At 39.6% G+C, this 21676-nt stretch overlaps 1 protein-coding gene across 3 annotated transcripts; it reads right to left on the bottom strand.

The window, feature by feature from the left end:
* Positions 1-2605: 2605 nt before the first annotated feature.
* LOC102513751 (baculoviral IAP repeat-containing protein 3) lies at positions 2606-18981 on the bottom strand. Of its 3 annotated transcripts, none has more exons than XM_032488264.1 (9): positions 18830-18981; positions 12338-15421; positions 11970-12069; positions 9998-10076; positions 9155-9203; positions 7334-7576; positions 3863-4117; positions 3559-3600; positions 2606-3287 (listed from the first exon to the last, which is right to left on the bottom strand). In XM_032488264.1, the coding sequence occupies exons 2-9, from the start codon at positions 13188-13190 to the stop codon at positions 3094-3096; spliced, it is 1815 nt and encodes a 604-aa protein (XP_032344155.1). In that variant the 5' UTR covers positions 13191-15421; positions 18830-18981; the 3' UTR covers positions 2606-3093. The 3 variants fall into 3 exon arrangements, with proteins under 3 accessions (XP_032344155.1, XP_032344156.1, XP_032344157.1); XM_032488265.1 differs by lacking the exon at positions 18830-18981 and adding an exon at positions 18348-18367; XM_032488266.1 differs by lacking the exon at positions 18830-18981 and adding an exon at positions 16841-16994.
* Positions 18982-21676: the final 2695 nt, after the last annotated feature.

A 21676-nucleotide genomic window follows, 5' to 3' on the forward strand; every position in this document is an offset into this window, starting at 1 on the left:
GCACCGTCTGTGTAACAGCCCTTTAAATCCTCACAATCACGTAAGATGCTGCTGTTGTCCCCACTGCACACAGAGGCACTCAGGAGGCACCGAGATGCTAAATAACTTGCCCAAACTCCTCAGCTGTGCTGTGAGCTCCCAGCCTGCACTTTTAATCTCCGTGCTATATGCCTTTCTTGTTAGTGAGCCTCAGCTGAGATGGTGCACAGACACTTAGTACATGCAAGTTCAATGTGTCAGTTTATTATCATTATTAAGATTCTAACGCCTGTGTTCATACCCTTTTTAAAATGCTGTTCCCTAACTTGAAATGCCTTGCTTCATCCTTCAGAAAACAACTCCCAGTCTCACCTCTTACATAAATCTTTTTTTAACTGGGTTGCTCGCTCTTCTCTAGAAATTCCCTTTGGTCTCTCGAGGAGGGCAGACTTTGGCCTGTGATTCCCTGTCAGTGATGATGCCTTAGTGCTTTATCAGCAGTGGTAACTGAGCAGGAGGAAGGCCTCCCTCGCATTCCACCCCCTCACAGAGAGTCACTTATCCACTCGTTTATTCAGTAAGGGCCTATTCTGTGTCAGGCTCTTCATGTGTCCCGATTAACAAAACACGTGGTTTCTTTTCTCATGGAACTTTGACAGTAGAACATGACATTAAACAAGTGTATAAATACAAATTGTGGTATGTGTCATGAAGAAAAAGAACAAAGAGGCCATCAGAAATTCTATTTTAGGTGAGAGAAGTCAGAGAAGGCCTCTCTGAGGAAGTAACATCTAGGCTAAGCAAGACCTGAAGAACGAGGAGAAATGTGTTAGGGAAAAAGGAATGAAAGTCAAACACTCTGAAGCAAAAGACTCTGTCATGTTTAGAAACTTAAGGAAGCCAAGGTAGCTGGGATAGAGCAAGAGGAAAAGTGCCACAAAATATGGTTGAAAACGATGCAAAGCCACATCAGAACGTGATAAAGAAGCAGGCATGTTGTGCAATTTGGAGAACTACTTATCATCTGCACAGTACAAACTCCAAACTCCAGAAATCAGATCTTGTCTATCTCTTCTTATCTAGAAGGGTGGGGCTGGGCACAGTTTTTAAAAGAATGAGTAATCCTGACCCACTAATATTCTCTGTTCCAAGGGTACCAATGTTGCTTCTAAAGCAGTGAAATCCCTTAAACATCCCATCTGATAGTTTTGCCTGGAATTTACATGGCAAACATCCACCCTGGCTACCACCATGCGCAGGATGTCCAAGGGAGTAAAGATGGTTGAATGACATTGCCTGTTTCCACAAAGGAATCTAATGGCTAAACGTATCAAGTAACAGAGGGAAATGAATAAAAAGAGTGGATGGACGTTATAATGAGCATAACCCAAGTACGAAGCTAAGCCCACTGAAAAGTTCAGAATTATAACACTTATTATAAAAGTTCTGAATTATAACACTTATTGGGGAACTGAAGGCCAGGTTGGATGGGGGGTGAAGTTGGAGACAATCCAATGAATTAATGCACGTCAAGGACCTGGAAACAGTGCCTGGCAAACCTTCAGCAGATGGAGCTACCATTACTATCTACAGTGATTATAGTTTTTCCAAAACAAAATTTCAACTTAACTAACACTTAGGGAAATAGCAAAATATTAGAATAAATAAGATGGCTATGTTATCTGTGCACATATAATCAAAATGAGAAATGAACAAGAGTTTCATGGTGGACATGGCCAAGTTCAAATACCACGTGTAGTATGCAGGAAGAACCAGATAAAAAATAGATGCTGTGAAAAGGGTATATACTAGCTAAATATTCATCTTATAGCTGAGTTACAAATCATCTAAGCAACATCACAATTAATTTAGCCTCAAACGCCAGCAGAACGCCGTGGTTAGCATGAGGCTAGCCGACTGAACCTTTTAACAAAGAGGTAAAATCAGTTGCATCTCAAGGGTCTCCCAGCCTCAGAATGAAGAGATGGAATCACTCCCCCCTTGCCTGGTTCCTAACCTTTCTCTCTGGAGAACTCTAGCAGACATCTCGAACTGGTTTAGACGACTGGTCTTTCCTTATCTCTCCACGTTATTCCCAATTATAGTGTTACTTCTGGTTTTAAAGCCCAAAAAACTCTACCGGAAACAAAGGGTAGAGAATTCTGAATTGAACGTGTTGCGTGCCAAACAGTAATGCAAAGGAGGAAATCTCGCTGCAGTGGCAGCATAGAACAAACTGATTTACCAGAACAAGCTGTTTGCTCCAAAGGCTGCTAACCAGTGTGCCTTCTAAGTCCCAGAATTAATACCAAAGTGGTGAGGATAAAACCAGGGGCTCTTCCCAGTGAACAGGGCAGGCATGAGACTTCCTGAATGAAGCAACAGAAAAGCGAACCAGGAAATTTACTGGGAGGATTATCTGATTTTGACTTAGACATCCCATAAAAACCTACACATTAAAGCCAGGTGTGGTTGACCCCTGTGCTCTACACGTATAAATGAAGAAGCACCTTACATAAAGGGACCTGAACTGTCGTTCAATATTCCAGTCTTGAGGAGGTATGGAAGGAGCCTGGGGGTCAGTAAACTATCCAATATCACAGAATAAAGGTGTTAAGAACAAGAGTGATTTTGATTGCTTTATTAAAATATTCCTCGCAGAATTCTTTACAAAAATAGCATGTCCCCAAAATGTCATTCAACAAATATCAAGACCTTCTATGTCTATGTATATGACATTGATCCAAAAAGAGAATTCATGTTCTTGACCCTTAATACAACTCCAAAATATTTAAAATTCTAAAATAGTCCAAAAATCTGCAATTTTACCGTACTTCCAATTTCAAAAGTGCTGCAATTTCTATTTAGTATTGTGCTTGTAGTGCTATTGCTATTTTTTGTTCACAAGAACAAAAGTCTGTCATTCCCTTGTTATCTAAAATACACATGTTCATGCTTTAGATTTATATAAAAATATTTATATATATTTTGTGGAAACACAATTTTCTGAATTGTAAATAAATAAAAAATCTTGACGAAGCCAAATAAGTATAAAACTTAAAATTAAATACATTTAATCCATTAATTTTAAAGTTCAGACAAAATCTTAGATCTTCATGAGAGAAATGTACGGACCGTGCCCTTGATGGTACCTCTACAAATAGGACATTTCCTTAGAGAAGGGGCACAGTCTTTGCACACTACCAGGTGCCCACAAGGAATGAACACTATGGACACCTCTCTGTCCATACACACTTTACACGTTCTTTCTTCTTGTAGTCTCCTCAATTGCTCCTCCATTGGTAAATCTAAGAAGAAAAAATATTTTAATAAAAGGCAATTTGCTGCTTCTCCTCCAGGGAAAAGCTAGGAAAAGAAAGTATAATGTTTTCTACTGGTTTAAATTATCAGTACTACTTTGGGGGGAGGGTACAGCTCAAGTGGCAGAGTGCATGCTTAGCATGCAGGAGGTCCTGGGTTCAATCCCCAGTACCTCCCCTAAAAAAATAAATACGTAAACCTAGTCACCTCCCCCACAAAAGAAAAAAAAAGAAAGAAAAATTATCAGTACTATTTTACCTGAAACATTTTCTGTAGGAATATACTTTATGTCCTGTTGCACTGCGGGAGAAAAGAAAGAACATTACCATGGCAAATAAGGTTAATATTTAATCACAGAATTTATACAGTTGAACTAACAGTTTCGACTCTGGCCAAATACTATAAATGATTTGCAGAATGTCAAGGCAATGAAAGTCTTTAATCTTTTTGTACAATTACATTTTATACATTAGGTTGAATTATCTGCAATAATCATAAATTATTGATAAGAGCATATTTTCAGCTGACTTAGAAAGTTTCAAAAGTGTTTTTCAGCACTCACCAAATAAATGCTTGTATAACATGGGGTCAATTTCTTGTAGAGAGTTTTTGAATATGGTGGCTGCAAAATTTCCTTTTACCAAAATAGTATCAATCAGTTCTCTTGCTTGTAAAGATGTCTGTGTTTTCTGCTTAATGACGTCATGTTCTTGTTCATTAATCACTCTGGCAGTTAGCAGACTGTCCAGGATTGGAAGCACACAAGTCAAATTCTGAAAAAGTGCCATTCTGTTCTTCCGGATTAATGACAGGTCACCTTTACAGCAAAGAAAACAAACACAATCACGTTCAGGCTCCACCCACAAACTTCCTACACGTATAACTGAATTAAAACCAGCCATAATTCATAATCAGTTAGGCACTGACGCTGATGGCTAGGTTCGGGGGGACCTGATCCCTTGTGCTTGATAATAACACCACTTATGATAAGAACTAACACGGAGTACTTTGATGGATACTTTCCATGTATTAACTCATTTCATCTTTTCACACAGCCCTCTGAGGTAGGTACCAGTACCCTGAACTAGCAGATGAGAAAATAGAGGCATAGAGAGGCAAGTAAATTGCTACACAACCAAGCAAAAGTCAAACCGAAGCAATTTGCTGTCATAATCTGTGCTCTCAACCATTCTGCAACATTGCTAAGCCCTTAAGCAAATAAAACTTAGAACCTAATAAAACTGAAATTTCAATCCAGTCTAGTCAAATGGGGGGAAGGCAAAAGCAAGAGAATTAAAATGATAGAATATTTTTTCTTCAATTATCATTCACTCATAAAATTTCTTTAAAATTCCATTTTAAGATGAAATTATGAATTATCACTTCCCCAAATTAGACACGATGTTGCCATTACCTAAACATTTTATAGTAAGGGGAGAAAGGCACTCACAGCACGTTGAAAAAGAAATCCTACTTGTCAATGACACCTTCCTGTCCTATGGGGTCACTGTATTCTCTTTTGAGATCTAAGTTTTGTATCTATTAGTAAAAATATTTTACATCTGTAATTTTATTATCTCTTTAGAATATGATTTATGCATCTAAGTTTATTAATTAATTACCATATAGTGTTGGGGGAAGGGTATATAGCTCAAGCAGTAGAGCTCATGCTCAACACCCAAGAGGTCAAGGGTTCAATCCCCAGTACCTCCCCAATGTGGAAATCAGTGAAGAAACCTGATGACCTCCCCCACATAAAAATTTATCACATAATGTTGCCATGACCCATAAAGCTTTTCTATGAAATAATGAGAAGTTGGACTGTCCAAAAAAGAATTATTTGGAGGGAGATGATTGTCAGATTTCAGAAACTGACTTTGTCTAATAATAGGGCACATGAATAGAACCCTTTAATAAGGAATAAAAAATTAGTGCTTAGTCAGAAAGGGCTTGAGGTGCACATTTTGAAGAGAACTGAAGCTCTGAGAGATGGACCAGGACCTGGAACAGTGTCGGGCACAAAGTCAATGCTTCACGGACACCTGCTAAACAAATGAACCACCAAGCCTCAGCCATTTAAAGAGCAGCAGAAACAAAGAAGTTAACAGCCAGAGGGACAGGAGAATCAGAACTTAACATGCTGCTAAATAGTCTGTGCTAAAGAAGTAGTGGTGTATCAGAAAGTTGAAATATAATTTACACTTGAAGCATATTAATTTTCAATTTTTTATTTTTCTAATTATATTTTACTTAACCCAGTGCAATAAGTTCTTTGCAATTCTTAAGATTTCTAAAATGGGGTTGCCAGTAGCTGAGGAAAACAGTCTCATTTCAAAGTCATAGACTGTATTCTAGCTTCGAAGAGGTGAAGACTTGAATATACCTTTGAAGTATATTATTCTTTTATTCTGGAAAAAATACCCTAAGTTGCCTCTTTATTTATACACCTATCAAGAAATTCCTCACCTACTGTTCTGGGAGACTATAAAGTAATCAGCAATGTAAACATAAGTATTTCAACTCAGTCATTCAAAAAATATTTCTTGAACAAAGACTGTACGCTGTGCTAGGCAACGGACGTAACAGTGAGCCGAGAAGTGAACAGATCTTCTGGACAATGTAAGCTACTGTATATTGTTGACTTGGAGTCATCTCTGGAAACTTTGTTAAATTTTTTGGAAGAAAAATAAATATTTTATAGCTAGATGGCTTTAGATTTCATAGAGTCTACAAACAATTGTGGGGATGGAGTGCTCTTCTTCAATGACGGGTGGTTAAGACTGAGAGGACTACAGGAAGGACACGCGGCCTCATCTTCACTTCCCAATGACAAAGAGAACTTGACTAGGCCGGGCAGAGATGAACACTGCTGCTGTCCTGAGATTGTGTAGAACTGAATAATTCACACCTTGGTAAATAGAGGAGGCCGTGTTACCACAGTCTGATGTGTTTGTCTGGTTGGTCAGGGTTAGGTTAATCCAGGAATGGAGTGAATAATCTCACCACCAACCATCCTGGGAAGAAAGAGGTCCCAGGTGGCCTTGGACAAGGATATGGGGCAGATCTTTCTCTTTGTGGGCTTTGTGGATACATGGAGGTCTGAGCTTTGCCAGCTTCCCTAGTCATTTGTGGAAACTGGCCAGAGCCACAGAGAGATGAACTGGGAGCTAGGCAGAGAGGTTCATGAGGATGGGCTTAGGGGCACCCAGAGAGACCACACATGGCTCTGGTTGTCAGTCGCCATCTGTGGTCTGATGCCCTTCTGTTATCCCTAAATCTCCATAAGAGCTCGTTACAGTTGTTGCCTGTTTTCCGCTGTGTTGAAAGGACTCTTGGATCTGGTCCATGCTTGGGAAAGAGTGGCAAAGGAGGGATGGACACTTCTCTTTGTCTAGGCCTGAGGGATGATGGCAGCCAGAACAACTGGGTAAGAATGGATGTGCCAGAGGAGAGGTTTCTGGGAAGGGCACAGACTAGAGGCAGCAGGTAGCAGACAAGGCTGGCAGGGAAGGACATGCATAACTTGTCTTGAGAGTATGTGAAACAGTATCCTCGCGCTCCCCTCAACAACAGAGGGATGCCTGGAAGGGGAACTCCGTTTCTGCGTGGGCAAACAGGAAACTTAGCTACAGTTTTTACATTAATTTACAGTCACAGGCTGAGACATACTGTTACACTAATATTAAAATTAATAATTATCCCTGATCCCACCCCAATTTACAGCAAAGAGGAGTGAGCAACTAGTCTGGGATCAAAAATGTGCCATGAATAATTACATACATGGTCAACTATCTAGAGTAAAAACAGAAATTTTTAAAAAGCAGGAAAAAAATGCTTTTCCTCAATATATACATTTTCAGTTTACTAATAAGCAATTCAAAAATATTTTAATGTGAAGAAATTTTTTAGAATTCAACTGCAGAATACTGAATCTAAAACCTGATTGTATTAACTGTGAGCATCTATTCAATAACTTATGTACAGTGACATCGAATCCTTATGGAAACGGGACTGTATTAAGAAATATGTGTACCTGATTCTTTTTCCTCGGTTGCTCTTTCTTTCTCCTCTTCCCTTATTTCATCTTCTGCATTAAGTAAATCCAACACAAGATCACTAACGGTTCTGTAGTTCTCCCCAGTTGTTAGGATTTTGCTCTGAACTGTCTGCTTTACCAGCCTTCTACTGAAGCCCATTTCCAAAGCAGCTTTAACCACAGGTGTATTCATCATGACTGCATCTTCTGAATGGTTTTCTCCAGGTCCAAAATGAATAACTATGCGGAATAGAATGTAACACACATTGGGATGGTCTGTATATTTTCTAGATTGCAGGTTATTACAATATCAAAAACATAAGACCCAGAAAATATGTAAGCACTATTTTGTATTAACTTCCTGAAATTTAAAATAATATACATGCTCAGTCATTAAAATAAGAACATGGAATATGGCACTCAGACACAACATACGCATTATCTGGCATCATTATGAGTGGGAGAAAGAAACAGAATGTTGGGGATCATCCTCACCAGCACTGAGATTCCTTTTTCCCCATAATGAATGAACAAATGAGCTTTCTAGATCAAGTATGTTTCACATAATTTTGGAAAGGCCAGTTGTCATTACTCACCTCTATTACTGCAGTGGCTTCCTACAATATTGTTCCTGTCTAATTCATTCTCAACATTGTAACCAGAACAACTTTTTAAGAACACAAATTTGGAATATGTCAGACTCCTTCTTAAATCCCATCAACAATTCCTCTGCTTTTAGGGTAACATTCAATTGTGGCTTACAAGATCTTACCCTGCCTGGACCCTGGTTACCCCTTCAGCCTCATCTCTTGCCACTTACTCATTTGCTTTCTATATTCTAGCCCAGAAATCACAAGGGAATGGCTCTTGAGTCAAATTCTGCCTGCCGTGCTGGCCACTCCTACAGCTAGCCTGCTTCATTCATTTATGTTTGCAGCTCCCACTTCCAGCCATACAGAATTTTGTTCAGTTCTTCAAACGTGCCTGTTCTCTTCTGTCACTTAGGTCTTCGAGGAGCTGCTCTCTCTGCCTAGAATATTCTTTTCCTCCCTTTGTTATTTGGTTAACTCCTATTCTCCCCTTTGATTCTGGGCTAAGACAAATAGTTCCCCTGGAAAGCCTTTTCTGATCGTCCGAGTCTCGGCTAACTGTCCCTCACGCTCGCTCAGAGCACACTTCACGTTCCATGCTGTTCTCTAATCTGTGTATCTGCCTGTGTCCCTGAGACCACTGGCTCAGGAGAGTAGGCGTTATGTTTATCCTGTTCTCCAGCCTTTCCTCCGAATAGCGAAGCACAATAAATATTTACTGATTTGAACTGAACACTAGGTAATGGAGAAGAGCTTGTTCACATACTGGCTTTTTCACCCTTCAGGTTTAAGGTGATGGACAAGTCGCTTGACCTCTCTGAGCCTTAAAGAACAAGAATGCTATTTTTCTACCCTCTCCACTTCGCAGAAAGAAAGTATGAGCAATCTCACGTCATAGTGTACCTGTTTCCCACACTGGTCCGAGAACAAGGGTTAGGCTGGATCTATGTAGTTTGGTAAAACTAAAGATACTCAAGCCCCACCCTTAGATACTACGATTCAATTCAGTAGGGTTAAAGTGGACACTAGAAATCTGTAGTATTTTTTAGAGTTCCTCAGGCAATTAGGATATGAACTAAAGTTTGAAAAATACCAACAATGTATTTGAAAATGCATCATGAGTTATAAATCCTAATACAAATGTACATTATTACCATCATCAACTTTCAACCTTAGCAATATCAAATGGTTCTAATATTTAAATGTGGTCATTTATCATTATACCTACTTGGTGACTCTGCATTTTCATCTTCTGGATTGTCAGAAGTAGATAACAGCTACAGAAAAATAGAAGTATATACATTAAAATTTAAATCTTGCCCTGTGCAACTGCAATGAAAACCAAGAGACCAAATTCATTCAATACATTTCAAACTGACTGGCTTACTGGCAACATAATTTTTTACGTCAAAAGCAGAATTTCATTTACATTTAACAATTCTGTAAGCCACAAATTCATAGATTTTCTTTGTGTGTGTGTGTGTATTAACAAATAAAATCCATTTTCATTAAGGCTGGAAAAGGGCTACACCTTTTCAGTGATCTATGAGACAGTCATTATCTATCATCCCAAAGATCTTCTGTCTTCTGGGTGATCCTTCGGGATAAGCTAGACCCTATATGAGTTCCACTGACTATGGCTAAGGATGGCATTTGACCCTCAAACTATTCTGTAAGTTCTTATTTGCTTCTCTGGGAAGATTAGAAAGAGCAATACAATTATTCTCAAGTAATTTTAAGAAAAATGTATGTAGTAAAACTATTACATGCTACTATCCAGTCAATTTTTTTCCCTTAAATAATTTAATTTAATGCAACTTTATTGGAGAAATGCTTAGAAACATAACTTAAGTATTATTTTTCAGGAGGTTTCCAATTCTGGATCTGCTATTTTCCAAAGAACAGCACTCTCTAAGATCATGTTAGGTGTTGAAAAACAAAACGTATTTTTAAGGAAACACTTTTCTTTTCACTAAATATTACTCTCTGTAATTATCAGAAAACAATTTATCAGAAAATCAATGTAACCAATGATTTAAAAAAACAACAACAACAAAAAAATGGTCCCTACCTGTTCAAGTAGATGAGGGTAACTGGCTTGAACTCTACTGATAAACTCTTGTCCTTTAATCCGTATCAAGTACTCACACCTAAAATGTGAACAAAATTAAGTTTGGGGGGTTATTTTAATCTGGTCATTTGCAGACTGTTAGATATTTCAAATAACGTACACATAATTATAAGCACTCGATTATTCATTTAGCACATGGGAAGAGGTAAGAGAGACTGCAGTCAAGGGCAAGACGATGTAAGGAAGAGGAGGCTGTAATTGGTAACCTGACAAGGCTGATGTGGACAAGAGTCGTGAGGCTCTCAGTCCACCGTAGACAAGTAAGGCTGTCTCCACTCAAGAGTTCCCAGCTGCTCTCCTCAACTATTCTAAGATTCCTAAAACCACTCTGAACATTAAGAACAAGCCAAGGACACATGTAGAAAGTTCCCTAATAAATGATACTGTTCACACATAGGCTTTGTAAGTTCAAAAGCTAAAAATATACAGCGAGAGAAAGAATGAGGAAGCTGAACACGTAAATCAGAGATTCACAACTTTGGCAGCTCCTAGATAATATATATCCATTGACAAATTTAAGTACAAAATGAATTCATGACATTACCAAAGCAAATTTACAATTCTGTTTTATATAGTCACAAAATTGCCACAATGGAAAGCCAGTAGATCTTTTTAAAAACATCTATGTAAGGTGTTCTTTATAGTCGTCAATAATTTTTAAAATCTGAAATATGTGGGGTGTGCGATGTTGCTATAAATGAAGCCATAGTATTATATTAAAAATTTACGCAAGTAAGTCAGGATACGAAGTTTTGTCATTAACATTAAAGATACTAAAAGTGTTGACCATGAAAAATATAATTATAGGCTCCCTAATTTCAATTAAAAAGGGACACTGTAAACAAGCATAGAATAATCAAAAGTATAAGACATGACAATAATTGACACAACAGTGTAAATTGACTATAACTCAATAAAAAAAAAAAGCCATGACAATAAAATACTATGTAGTGAACAAAATAGGTGAGATCTGCAGATACTAACTACTATATATAAAATAGATAAACAACAAGTTTCTACTGTATAGTACAGGGGGACTATATTCAATATCTAGTAACCTATAATGAAAAAGAGTATGAAAAAGGAATATATGTATGTATGTGTAAGACTGAAACATTGTGCTGTACACCAGAAATTGACACAATATTGTAAACTGACTGTACTTCAATTAAAAAAAAAAAAAAAAAAGATGAGATGAGTCTTTATTTACCCTGATCACCCTGTTTAACATTGCAACCAGCCTGGTGCTTCTGATCTCCCTTACCCAACTCTCTTTTTTCTTTTTATCCATGGCATCTATTATTTTCCAACATGATACATTAAATTATTTATTCAGTTTTTATTAACTATCATCTCCTGCTGTAAGTCTAGCACGTGAGACCAGGAGTCTTGGTTTTGTTCATCCTAGGTATTTTAAGTACCTACAACAGTGCGTGGTAATAGGTAATCAATTAATATTACTGAGTGTTAAATGAACTGGAAATATGTTCAAGACACAATGACTGAAAAAAGTTTCAAAACAGGTCATGCAATATCTAATTCATGTAAAATTGTATACATTTATCTATACATGCACATATGCATGAAGAGATGTCTCTGGAGGGGTGTTCACTAAAATTTTAACTGTGAGATTTCTGGAGACTTTAATTTTCGTCTCTGTACTTTTCTACAATGTGTGACTTGGGTTTTATAATGAGCATGTGATATATAAATATACATATATATAAATTACACACAAAAACCCCAAACTATTTCTTACTTAAAGTAATTATTTTTCTTAGTAATCCATCCTAAAGTTATTTAGAAATGTATTTTTGAAACAAGACAGAATAAAGTAACAGCTGACTATAAGATAAACACACATACTTCATTTCACAATAAACACACGCAAAGAAAATTTCAGAACAATTACCTTGGAAACCACTTGGCATGTTCCACCCACGGGTCGTCTCCAGATTCCCAATACCTCAGCCCACCATCACAGCAAAAGCATTTCACGTCATCACTGTTACCTAGAATTAAGTTTGGACCCAAACTGATGAATACATAGGACTTGACCAAAAACATGTTGAATACTAAGGGGGAGGGTATAGCTCAAGTGGTAGTGTGCATGCCTGGCATGCACAAGGTCTTGGGTTCAATCTCCAGTACCTCCTCCAAGTAGTAAATAAATAAACCTAATTACCTCCCTCCTCCGGCCAAAAACAAAAAGTTTTTAAAAAAACATGTTGAATACTTGTTTTTTTTTTATTATTATCATTATCAGATTAAGTTTCTTACCCGTATAATAAAAACCTGCGCTTGCAAGCTGCTCAGGATGAACCGGAACAGTAGAGGGCCAGCTACAGAAGGTTTTAAAGCGGGCTGCGTACGTCTGCATGCTCAGATTAGAAACAGTGTATCTTGAAGTGTCTTGAAGCTGATTTCCTAGAAACGGGCAGTTGGGGAAATGCCTCAGGTGTTCTGACATGGCATCATCCTTCGGCTCCCAGTTGCTCAATTTCCCACCACAGGCAAAACAGGCCACTCTGTCTCCAGGTCCTACGTAGTAAAAGCCTGCTTTCGCCAGATCTGCTGGCGACAGAAAGCTCAATGGCCACATCTGGAAAGTAAGCAATCTGGCTTTCTCAGTATTCATTGCACAACGGTAGGGACTCATCCTCATGGCAGAGAAATCCTGATTTGGTCCGGAGTTTACAAGATTCGATGGAAAGCTTGTGTAAGAGCCGCTGAAATAGCCACTGTTTTCCAAACTTGGGAGTAATGAACGTGTGGAATTTGTTACTGACGAAGGAAAAGGAGGCTGAGAAGTGGCTCCCGAAACGTTAACTGAACTTAGACTCTGGACAAAGCTACAGCTAGGATACAACTTTTTATGCTTCTCGATCGGATTGTCTCCGTGTTTCCAGTTATCCAGCATCAGGCCACAACAGAAGCATTTGACCTTGTCATTCACACCGGTGTAATAAAAACCCGCACGAGCAAGACTCCTTTCTGAGACAGGAACACCAGCAGGAAAAGCCGAATACGTAGACATTCGGTACAGCTCACATGAAAAGTCGTATTTCAATTCAAATGTGTTGGCACTTTTCATCAAATTTGATAAAAACATGCTGTTTTCCACTATGTTCATAATAAAACGGATATGGGGGAAAAGGGACTAGCCTTTCTCTGGGGAGGTAGTTTTGTGCATGGCTTTTTTTTTTTTTTTTTATTAATTTCATTATCTTCACTTAGAACAGGAAATCTGTCATTCTTTTTCTTCTATGCATTTAGGATTTCATCACAGCAAGATTGTAAATTCTATACTGACTACATTGTAAGGGACAATTATGTACAATCTGCACCTTTGTATACTCTTTATACATACAATGTAAACATGAATAGTGCTTTAGGTCATTAAGATGCCACTTAGTGTCAGGCATCTCCACAGGTGGGTCACCCTCTCCACTAGCATGCTTCAGTGACACTTGGCCAGCCTGAAGAAAAAATGCCTCACACAGTAGAAAGCTATGCTGTGTAAGTGTTCTAGACGCACAAAATATTCAAATTATTCCTATTTGCTTTTTTTTTAAACTGTGAAATTTGGCAGCCAGAAAAAAAAAAAAAAAGGCATAAGATCCACCTCAGACCATGTTTCACTGATTCTAAGATGCACGTTTTAATATCTCTGTTACAGAGAGGAATCTTACAATTAACGGTATATCATTTTAATAGCATTTTTATTTCTTAGAGGTAGATAAAATAATGGTGTGTTTTACAAATGACATCTTAGTTAATGAAATACGGTATATGCTAAATCTTGCTCAAATTAGGTAATTTTTCTTCCTACAATCATTTTAATAAGAACAAAACAATCTAAAATTTTCTTCCAAATAAAGAGCTTAAATAGTAAGAGATTGGCTGATACATCTCAAGACTTGGTTTCAAGATTTATTAAATAATGATTACTTCCCAGTAGATGGTCCGGTACCTGCTTGCTTAGTCATAGCGGTATCATTAGATCTTAACAAATTAAACATTCTACTTCAAATAAATTATCAGAGATGAATGTACTTGCTCACTTGGGCTTTTTGGATCAGCTGTTGAGAGCCAACATCAAATCTCCTGCTAGTGGATTTATTTTTTAAAACAGTTAAAAGTCAGAGTGCTGAGTCTGCAAGCGAAGATGGATAATCAAAAAAAAAAAAAAAAAAAAGTACCAAAAAAATTGGCTTTGGTCCAATTATTTCACAGCATACCCTGAATCAGAATTTATCATGACAAAAACTAATAAATTTACTTTGTCACAATCCACTTCTTTTGAATAGCAGAAACCTCAAAATTCAGAATTTCTCAATTATAACTAGCTCTTAGTAAGTAGGATATGCACCAAAATCAACAGTGTCCAATAAACAGGTCATGGTTTTTCTAGAAGTGATTTGCAAGCATGATTCCTGGGTCCCACAAATGCTGGGGCTTCCTGCTGCAGACTTGAATGCCCTATTTCCAGATAGCAGGAGAAACATATCTCAGTACCACTGATTATTTCCCTCCAAGGTGAGTTATTGTGTCTAACCTCAGTTCTTTTCCTTAGTCAAAAATTTTACGCATGGTTATAAACACCTTCTTGGTGGTTTTTTTGTTTGTTTGTTTGTTTGTTTTTTACTGTTGCTGTGTGATTTTTTTTTTTCTGAATAAGTTTGCTCATTTACCAAAATGTAACCATCCAGCCATCATTCTCATTCTAATCATTCAGAGGTAATAATAGCCCATCTGAACAAACTAGATTTTTGGCTTTTAAAATATCAATAGTCTTATAAATGGTTAATTTCCTTACCAATCATCACAGTTATTTTTCCTATTTTCTCTAGATTTGTTGCACCTGTCAAAAAGTTCTCTTCTTGGCATTTCTTTATCCTTGCAGGAATCCTTTAACATGTCAAAGGTTCTATATGCACGTTTCTCTAATTTAGCAGAGGGTTGAACACTGACTCTTTGCTCCAGAAAACTGTCACTCATTTTTAAACCTTTACCAAACACAGGTTCTTTTTTTTTCTGTTCTACACAGCTGCCAGTGAGAGAGCTGCCTGGACAACTTCAACAGTATGTCCCAGCTACAGTCACTCCTTTACATCCACAAGTCAAATTCAGTATCAAACTTATTATTACTTTATAGTTATACTATTTATACAGTTAAGATTCTTTGGACACCAAAAACTCCAGGTAACGACTTTGTTTATTCATGCACAAAACTACCTCCCGGAGATTAGACTAAGTCCCTTTTAAGAGTTTTAGGCCTCCATTTTGAGATGTTTTGACTTATAGGAAAAAACTGGAAAAAAATCTAAAAGAAGTAGAATAGTTTCGTCTCTTTTGTAAAACCTGTTAAAAAAAAAAAAAAAAAAAAAAAGACGGTCTTAAAAGTCAAATAATGCATAGATGTGACACAATGATCCCTTTCTAAACATTTTCCCCCAAGCAGAGCACTAGTATTCACTGAATGTCTACCATGTACAAGGTGCTGTGTGAGGCACTGAGCAGTCAAGAAATCCCAGATAAAAACCAGAAGGCTCACCCTGGTGGCCAGCAGAGGAATTATGCTTGGCTTGCACAGTATGGGACTCCAGCATTTCATTAAATTTTTAAACTTTTTGTTTTGAAATTAATTTATACCTAGAGAAAACTTACAAAAATAAGAATTGCCAAGTACCCTGCATCCAACTTTCCCCAAATTAACATCTTACATAAGCAGGGTGCAATTATAGAAAACAGGAAAGTAACATTGATACAAGGCTGATTATTAATCTATATGCTTTATTTGAATTTCACCAGTTTTCCAAGTAAGATTTTTCTTGGACTGCAGTATTTTCAAATGTTTTAGTTAATTACCAACATTTTTAAAAAGTAAGAGATTTCCCATGACATTCTAGATTCCAACTTTCCCTTGAAAACTCAGAAGGTTGGCTATACTGGGCCCATATTTCTACATGGCAACAATTCCCCAGTGCCAAGCACCGGCTGTACCCTTCAGAGAGGGCACATGCGCCCCCGTTTGGCACTCTGATATGGGACTGACTATCAGTCGCTACTTGTCACTCAGCTGGCATTATTGTTTTTATAACAGAATTATAAAGAAAATGAAATTGTTCTAATATCTGTGTCTATCAAACGTAACAAAAATAAAAGGTAGACAGAGGCACATGTGTTTTAAGAAAAATGAGAGCATATTTCCTTGTGGAAAGGAAGGCTATTCCTACATGTTAAATGTACACAGAGCATGCTTTTGTTTAAGAGACACTCATAGCTTTGGTCATTTATGTCACCTGCCTGGCTCCTATGCATTTGATTATTATAAATCCCTTCCACAGACCTCACCCGAAAGACGCTATGGTGTGGAAACAAAGCATGTTTGTAGAAATGTAGGTAACAGTTGTACAATAAATATATAAAAACATGCCAAGATGCCAACCCTGGATCAATTCAAACTCTGTCCCAACAATTTCCAACACCTAGACTTCTAAACGTTGCTGGGGAAAATCTGTATCCTTGCAGACCGCGCCAGCATGACTTCAGACTCCACCTCTGCTGGCCCTTCACCATCCCTGAGCAACTCCACCTCACCCTAGCTGGCCCACTGCCCTCGGCAGCCGTCCTACACCTTCAACACCTTCCTCAATTTCTCCTCCACTACTCCCCATCTCACTTTCAGTAGACTGTTTGGCCTTATATTCCTCAAAGGAAAAGAGACATCCCTGAGTAGTAATCCCTTCACATTCTTAAATTCATGCCTCGTTCACTCACAATGCACTTGCTGCCGCAGTTAAGGGGGACTGCAGTTTCATGGAATCCCATCCTCTTCCACTGGCTTCAGAAATCTTGCTCTTAACCCCATCCCTCTTCATTTCTCCAACTCTCACTCTCTCACTTGCCTTTTAATATTGTATGTATCTATTTTGTAGGGTAAGGGAGATAAATTTTGTCTTTGGAGTTAGGTACTAGGGATTGAACCCAGGACCTCATGCATGTTAAACACTGCACTCTACCACCTGAGCTATCCCTTCCCCAACCCTACTACCTCTTTTCCTCCAATATAACAAGCATGCTTAAGTCTGTCTCAGCTTTCAAATGAAAACCAACCAACCACTCCTCCTTCAACCCCACTTTCCACTCTAGCAACTATCCTTATCTCATCTTTGCTTCACAGCCAAGTGGATTGAACAAGTGTCTATAGTTGAAGTCTCCCACGACCGCTGACTTCAGCCAGCAACACTTAAAACCACTCTCAGTATTAGTAACACCAATGGTTTCTTCCCCCAAACCAGTGGAATTTTTTGCACCTGACGCTGGGGCCCACTTCCTCTTAAGAAATGTTCTAGTTCTTTGGCTTCTGATACCACTCTCCTGGAATTCCTCTTTCCTTTCTAGTAGTTCCTTCTCCAATGGGGTCAAGTCCCCAACCTCGTCTCTTCTTACCCTATCATTTTTAGCGGGCAACCTCCCTGTTCCCAGGGACGTTGGGTATCTCTGCCCTCCTGGGCACTTAACACATCCATGCCTCTGACACTGGACGTTAAGTGTGCCTTTTCTTTCTGCCTCCCCCTAGTCTGTTAGCTCCTTCACAGCAGAACTACATTTCTGCTCTGTACTAGCCCTCCTGTCCCTGCAACATCCATGCAGCGTGGCATGTGATGCAGACACTAAGGACTCCTTCTTGAGAAGAGAATGTTAGCAAACTTGACTGAGCCCCCCCAGGACCACAGCGCCCTCATTTGCATGGTATTAAGGACATAAATGTAATGACTTCAAAGTCTGCTCAGTGATGATTTAATACCAGGCTGTGGAGTCACATATCTTGGGTTTCCAGTACCATTCAGTGTCCCCATACCAGAGGTGTGACCTTGGGCAAGTAAATCTCTCTAAGCCTGAGTTTCCTCATTGCCGAAAGAGATAAATTAGGTAATTGCTTCTTGGGACTGAGAGCATTAAACCTGAAAAACACACACAGTCTTCTGGGGGTGGGGGTGGGGTCCAAAAATATAGTAGGTATTAGAGATACCTAATGTCAGCAATAAATAATAGCAAACAAAGTTACTGTTACTGTTAGATTAGCACCAGGTAAATAGCTCCAGCCCTTTACTAACTAGATTAACAGCACTGCAGGGTTCCCATCGGATCACCAGTAAAACCACCAAAAATCTGCTCTTTCTGCCATCGCTTGGGAACACTCCCCCATCTGCCCATCAGATAAAGATTTCACTGAGTCCCTCTCACGGCCAAGCTCCACTTTCGGCCCCGTCCGGAAGCATACCTGGCACCCTCCACCGCCCGGTGACACCTCCTGGCAAGCTAATTAAAGCACCTGCCAAAGCCTGCCCCCTCCCCCGGCTCACTCTGAAAGGGAAACAGAACCGCACCCCCCGGCAGGCAGGCAGGCAGGCAGACGGAAAGCGAGGGTCTGCGAGGGCGGCGGGGCCCAGCGGGCGGGGGAGCAAGTCTGCGCGGCGGCGGGGACCCTCGGGAAGAGCCGCGCGCGCTCCCGCTCTCCTCCCCTCCCCGGTCGGCTGGAGGCCTGGGCCCTCCGCGGGGCCCTGCAGCGGGCTTCGTGACCGCGACCCCGCGCGCCGCAGCCCTCGCCGCCCCGCGCGCCCAGCCTCCGCCGCCCGGCCCCGCGAGCCGCTCAGCCAGCCGCACACGTCGCTCCCTCCCGCGTGGGAGGCCCGGGCGCCGGGACGGGGCGGGAGGGCGCGCGCGCAGACACACGCGCATGCGCGCGCGCGCGCGCTCACTCACCGCTGCCCGAGGCGGGTGCGCGCCAGCGACGGCGTCCTGGCCCCGGTTTCACGGAGGGCACCCGCCGCCCGCGCCGTTCCGTGCGGGCCGGAGTCGCACGCTGCCTTTTAATGTCCTCGCCCCGCCCGCTCTCCCCACCCCCACCCCACCCCACCCCACCCCACCCGGCGAGGCCCGCACTCCTGCCAGCGGTTTGCATGTGCGCTGGTGCTTTCCTCTTAAGAGTTAGGGGAACTCCAGCGGTAATAACCACACACACTTCCCCTTAATCAGTGGCCTGGCAAACCCACTCGGGGATTTCCATGACCCTACAAGCGTGACTGTTTCTTCACCGGGGCGTAGCTGAGTGGCATTTACAGAAAGACCTTTGCTTTATTGTTTATGGGTCAGAGGAAATCTTGATAATCCGTGAGGGGAAGATGATCTTTGGTTAGCCTGACTGGAAAAGGTCCATCTCCCACGTATTTCAAAAAAAAAAATCCAAAACTTTGTGAAATCTTTGTGATAATTACTACATTTTGTTCTAATTGAGAAGGTAGAGCATGTATGTAAAAAAATCACGTGATTCTCCTTTTCAGGTTACTTTTAGTGTTTTAAGAGTTTGAGGTTACCATATCAGTTTCCTATAGTGCAAAAAATTTTGGGTTGGTTGTTCTTATAACTAGGGTGGAGTTGGCTATAAAACGAATTCCTCCTTTTAGCCTTCTGTCTCACAGAGATGTCTAAGTGACGATGACAGTCATGGAAACGTGAAGTCTGAGTCCAACTGCACTGCCGTACTTTCCTCAACATTCCCTGTCTAAACAGCAAATTTGAGCACATTTATCTAAAGACAGTAACAGGGTGACAGATGGATTGAGAGAGCTCATCTGATTTTCCTGTCTTCCAGTAGTTCAGGATACTGGGCACCAAAGACAGAACCCATAGTATTACTCAGGACTTCATCATCCCTGTGGAACAAGAAGGCAGTGCATTCACAATGTGCTGGATGGGGCGGGTCAGGCTGCCCACAGCAATCAGAATTCCAGTTAGAATGATGTCAAAAAAGATTAAGTTAACCTATCTTGTGGAGATTTCAATCCATCTTTGAGCCTGCTTAGTTCAAAACTTCATAAGCCATTTTCAACTCACCTTTGAGACTGTCAACTGAAATACTTGAACAACCTAAAAGTTGAGAGAGATGTTTTAGTCAGTGGACATTTCTGAGGACCTGAACCCCTCTAGTCCAGGATGACAGCCTCTCAGATCATGCAAAGGGACAGCTCAGAAGAGGTAAGGGAGGAGCCAGGATTTATAGAGTTTTTACAACAAAGACCAGGTAGTCGGAACATCAAAAGATGTTAATTAAAGAAAACCAGATAGCTCAAGCAAAGGAATTTAGTGCTTTTCTATGTATGGGAAGGCGTAAAGGTCTCGGCTTATTGTAATCTTTCCTTTGATGTGCACTTAGCTACCTAGGGCCAGTGTCCTGTTTTTCCATATCCTGAGTCCCCTGGGTGGGGGTGGGGAGGACACTGTTGGGGGCGGCTGCGGAAGCTAGGCTGCCTGCTTGTCTGCATCCTGAGTTGGCGGTAGCAGCTGATGACTTGATGGACACAGCATTCTTTGTTTAATGATATGGCTTGCAGTGCTTTTATTCAAAGGATGATAAAAAACATTTTGTGGTCCTTAGATACTTTTGATCGTATACTCACTATATTCCTCCACACATTTTTAACTTAATATTAAAATGCAAAAGTTACTGTCATTGCCAAGGAACTAAAAAATGTACACATCGACGTAATAGAATAAAATAGATCAGCATTCTTTTAAACGTACTCGATGGACTGCAAATACCATAGCCATTTGACACCCTTCATCATGAATGCATCGGCTCTTCTTTAGTAACTGGAAATACCGTATCATTGCCTTTTGTCCTCGAATATTCTACTTCCCCCATGGAATTTTAATATATGTTTATAATGGGCATCTTTATGATCGCTCTGGCACATTTTCCTGAAACATGTGTGTACAAATTGAAATTTAGCGGGGAAGATGTACCTCAGTGGTAGAGCATGTGCTTAGCAGGCACGAGGTCCTGGGTTCAATCCCTAGTATCTCCATTAAAATAAATAAAAACCTAATTACCTCCCCCCCAAAATTAAAAAAGAAAAAGAAAAATGATGTACTTGGAAATATATTTTTTTCATTGAAATTTAAGGGTTTTTTCCTGTGATCATAAGGCTGTGTTAAAGAAAATGTTTCCCTTGATTGCATTTTCATTTATATTTATTACTTTCAGTACTTATTCCACAACTGGTCAGAACAATATCAATACAAATGTTGATAATTAGTAAAGATAACAAGTAAAATTCTATTATAAATACAATCTTTATGGGGTTGCAGTATATATTTGAACAATTTGTTCAAGTGTATGCTCATGAATATTACCTATTTCTAGAATATTATAGGTTCAGCATAGATTCTGTTCCCCCCTTTTTTTTTTCATTTCTAAAGATTATAAGTGTTGAAAAATCTTTTCCACATAAATAAGTAGACAGGCCCAGAAGAAATATTATTGTATCAATTTTTCACAACTGTTTTATAGCCCTCAAATTAGTGATCCTTTAATCCTAAAATATAGTTGGTGATGAGTAGACAATTCAATTTTGTAGAAATCAGTGACTTGGAAAACCACAGGACTTTTGCCCAGATAGGGTTGCCGGAGTTAGCAATTAAAATACAAGACCCCTAGTTAAATTTAAATTGGACATAAACAACAAATACTTTTTTAGTATAAATGTGTTCCATGCAATACATTATTCATTGAATACATTAATCATTGGTTAGCTGGAATTCAAATTTAAC

This window comes from Camelus ferus, chromosome 10 (assembly GCF_009834535.1).
Source record: "Camelus ferus isolate YT-003-E chromosome 10, BCGSAC_Cfer_1.0, whole genome shotgun sequence".
Taxonomy (NCBI): domain Eukaryota; kingdom Metazoa; phylum Chordata; class Mammalia; order Artiodactyla; family Camelidae; genus Camelus; species Camelus ferus.

Coding starts and splice junctions, on each gene's coding strand:
- LOC102513751 (XM_032488264.1), bottom strand. CDS start 13,190: ATGAACATAGTGGAAAACAGCATGTTTTTATCAAATTTGATGAAAAGT. Junction 10,077..11,969: donor CATGCCAAGTGGTTTCCAAG/GTAATTGTTCTG, acceptor TTCACATTTTAG/GTGTGAGTACTTGATACGGA. Junction 7,577..9,154: donor TGAAAATGCAGAGTCACCAA/GTAGGTATAATG, acceptor TATTCCGCATAG/TTATTCATTTTGGACCTGGA.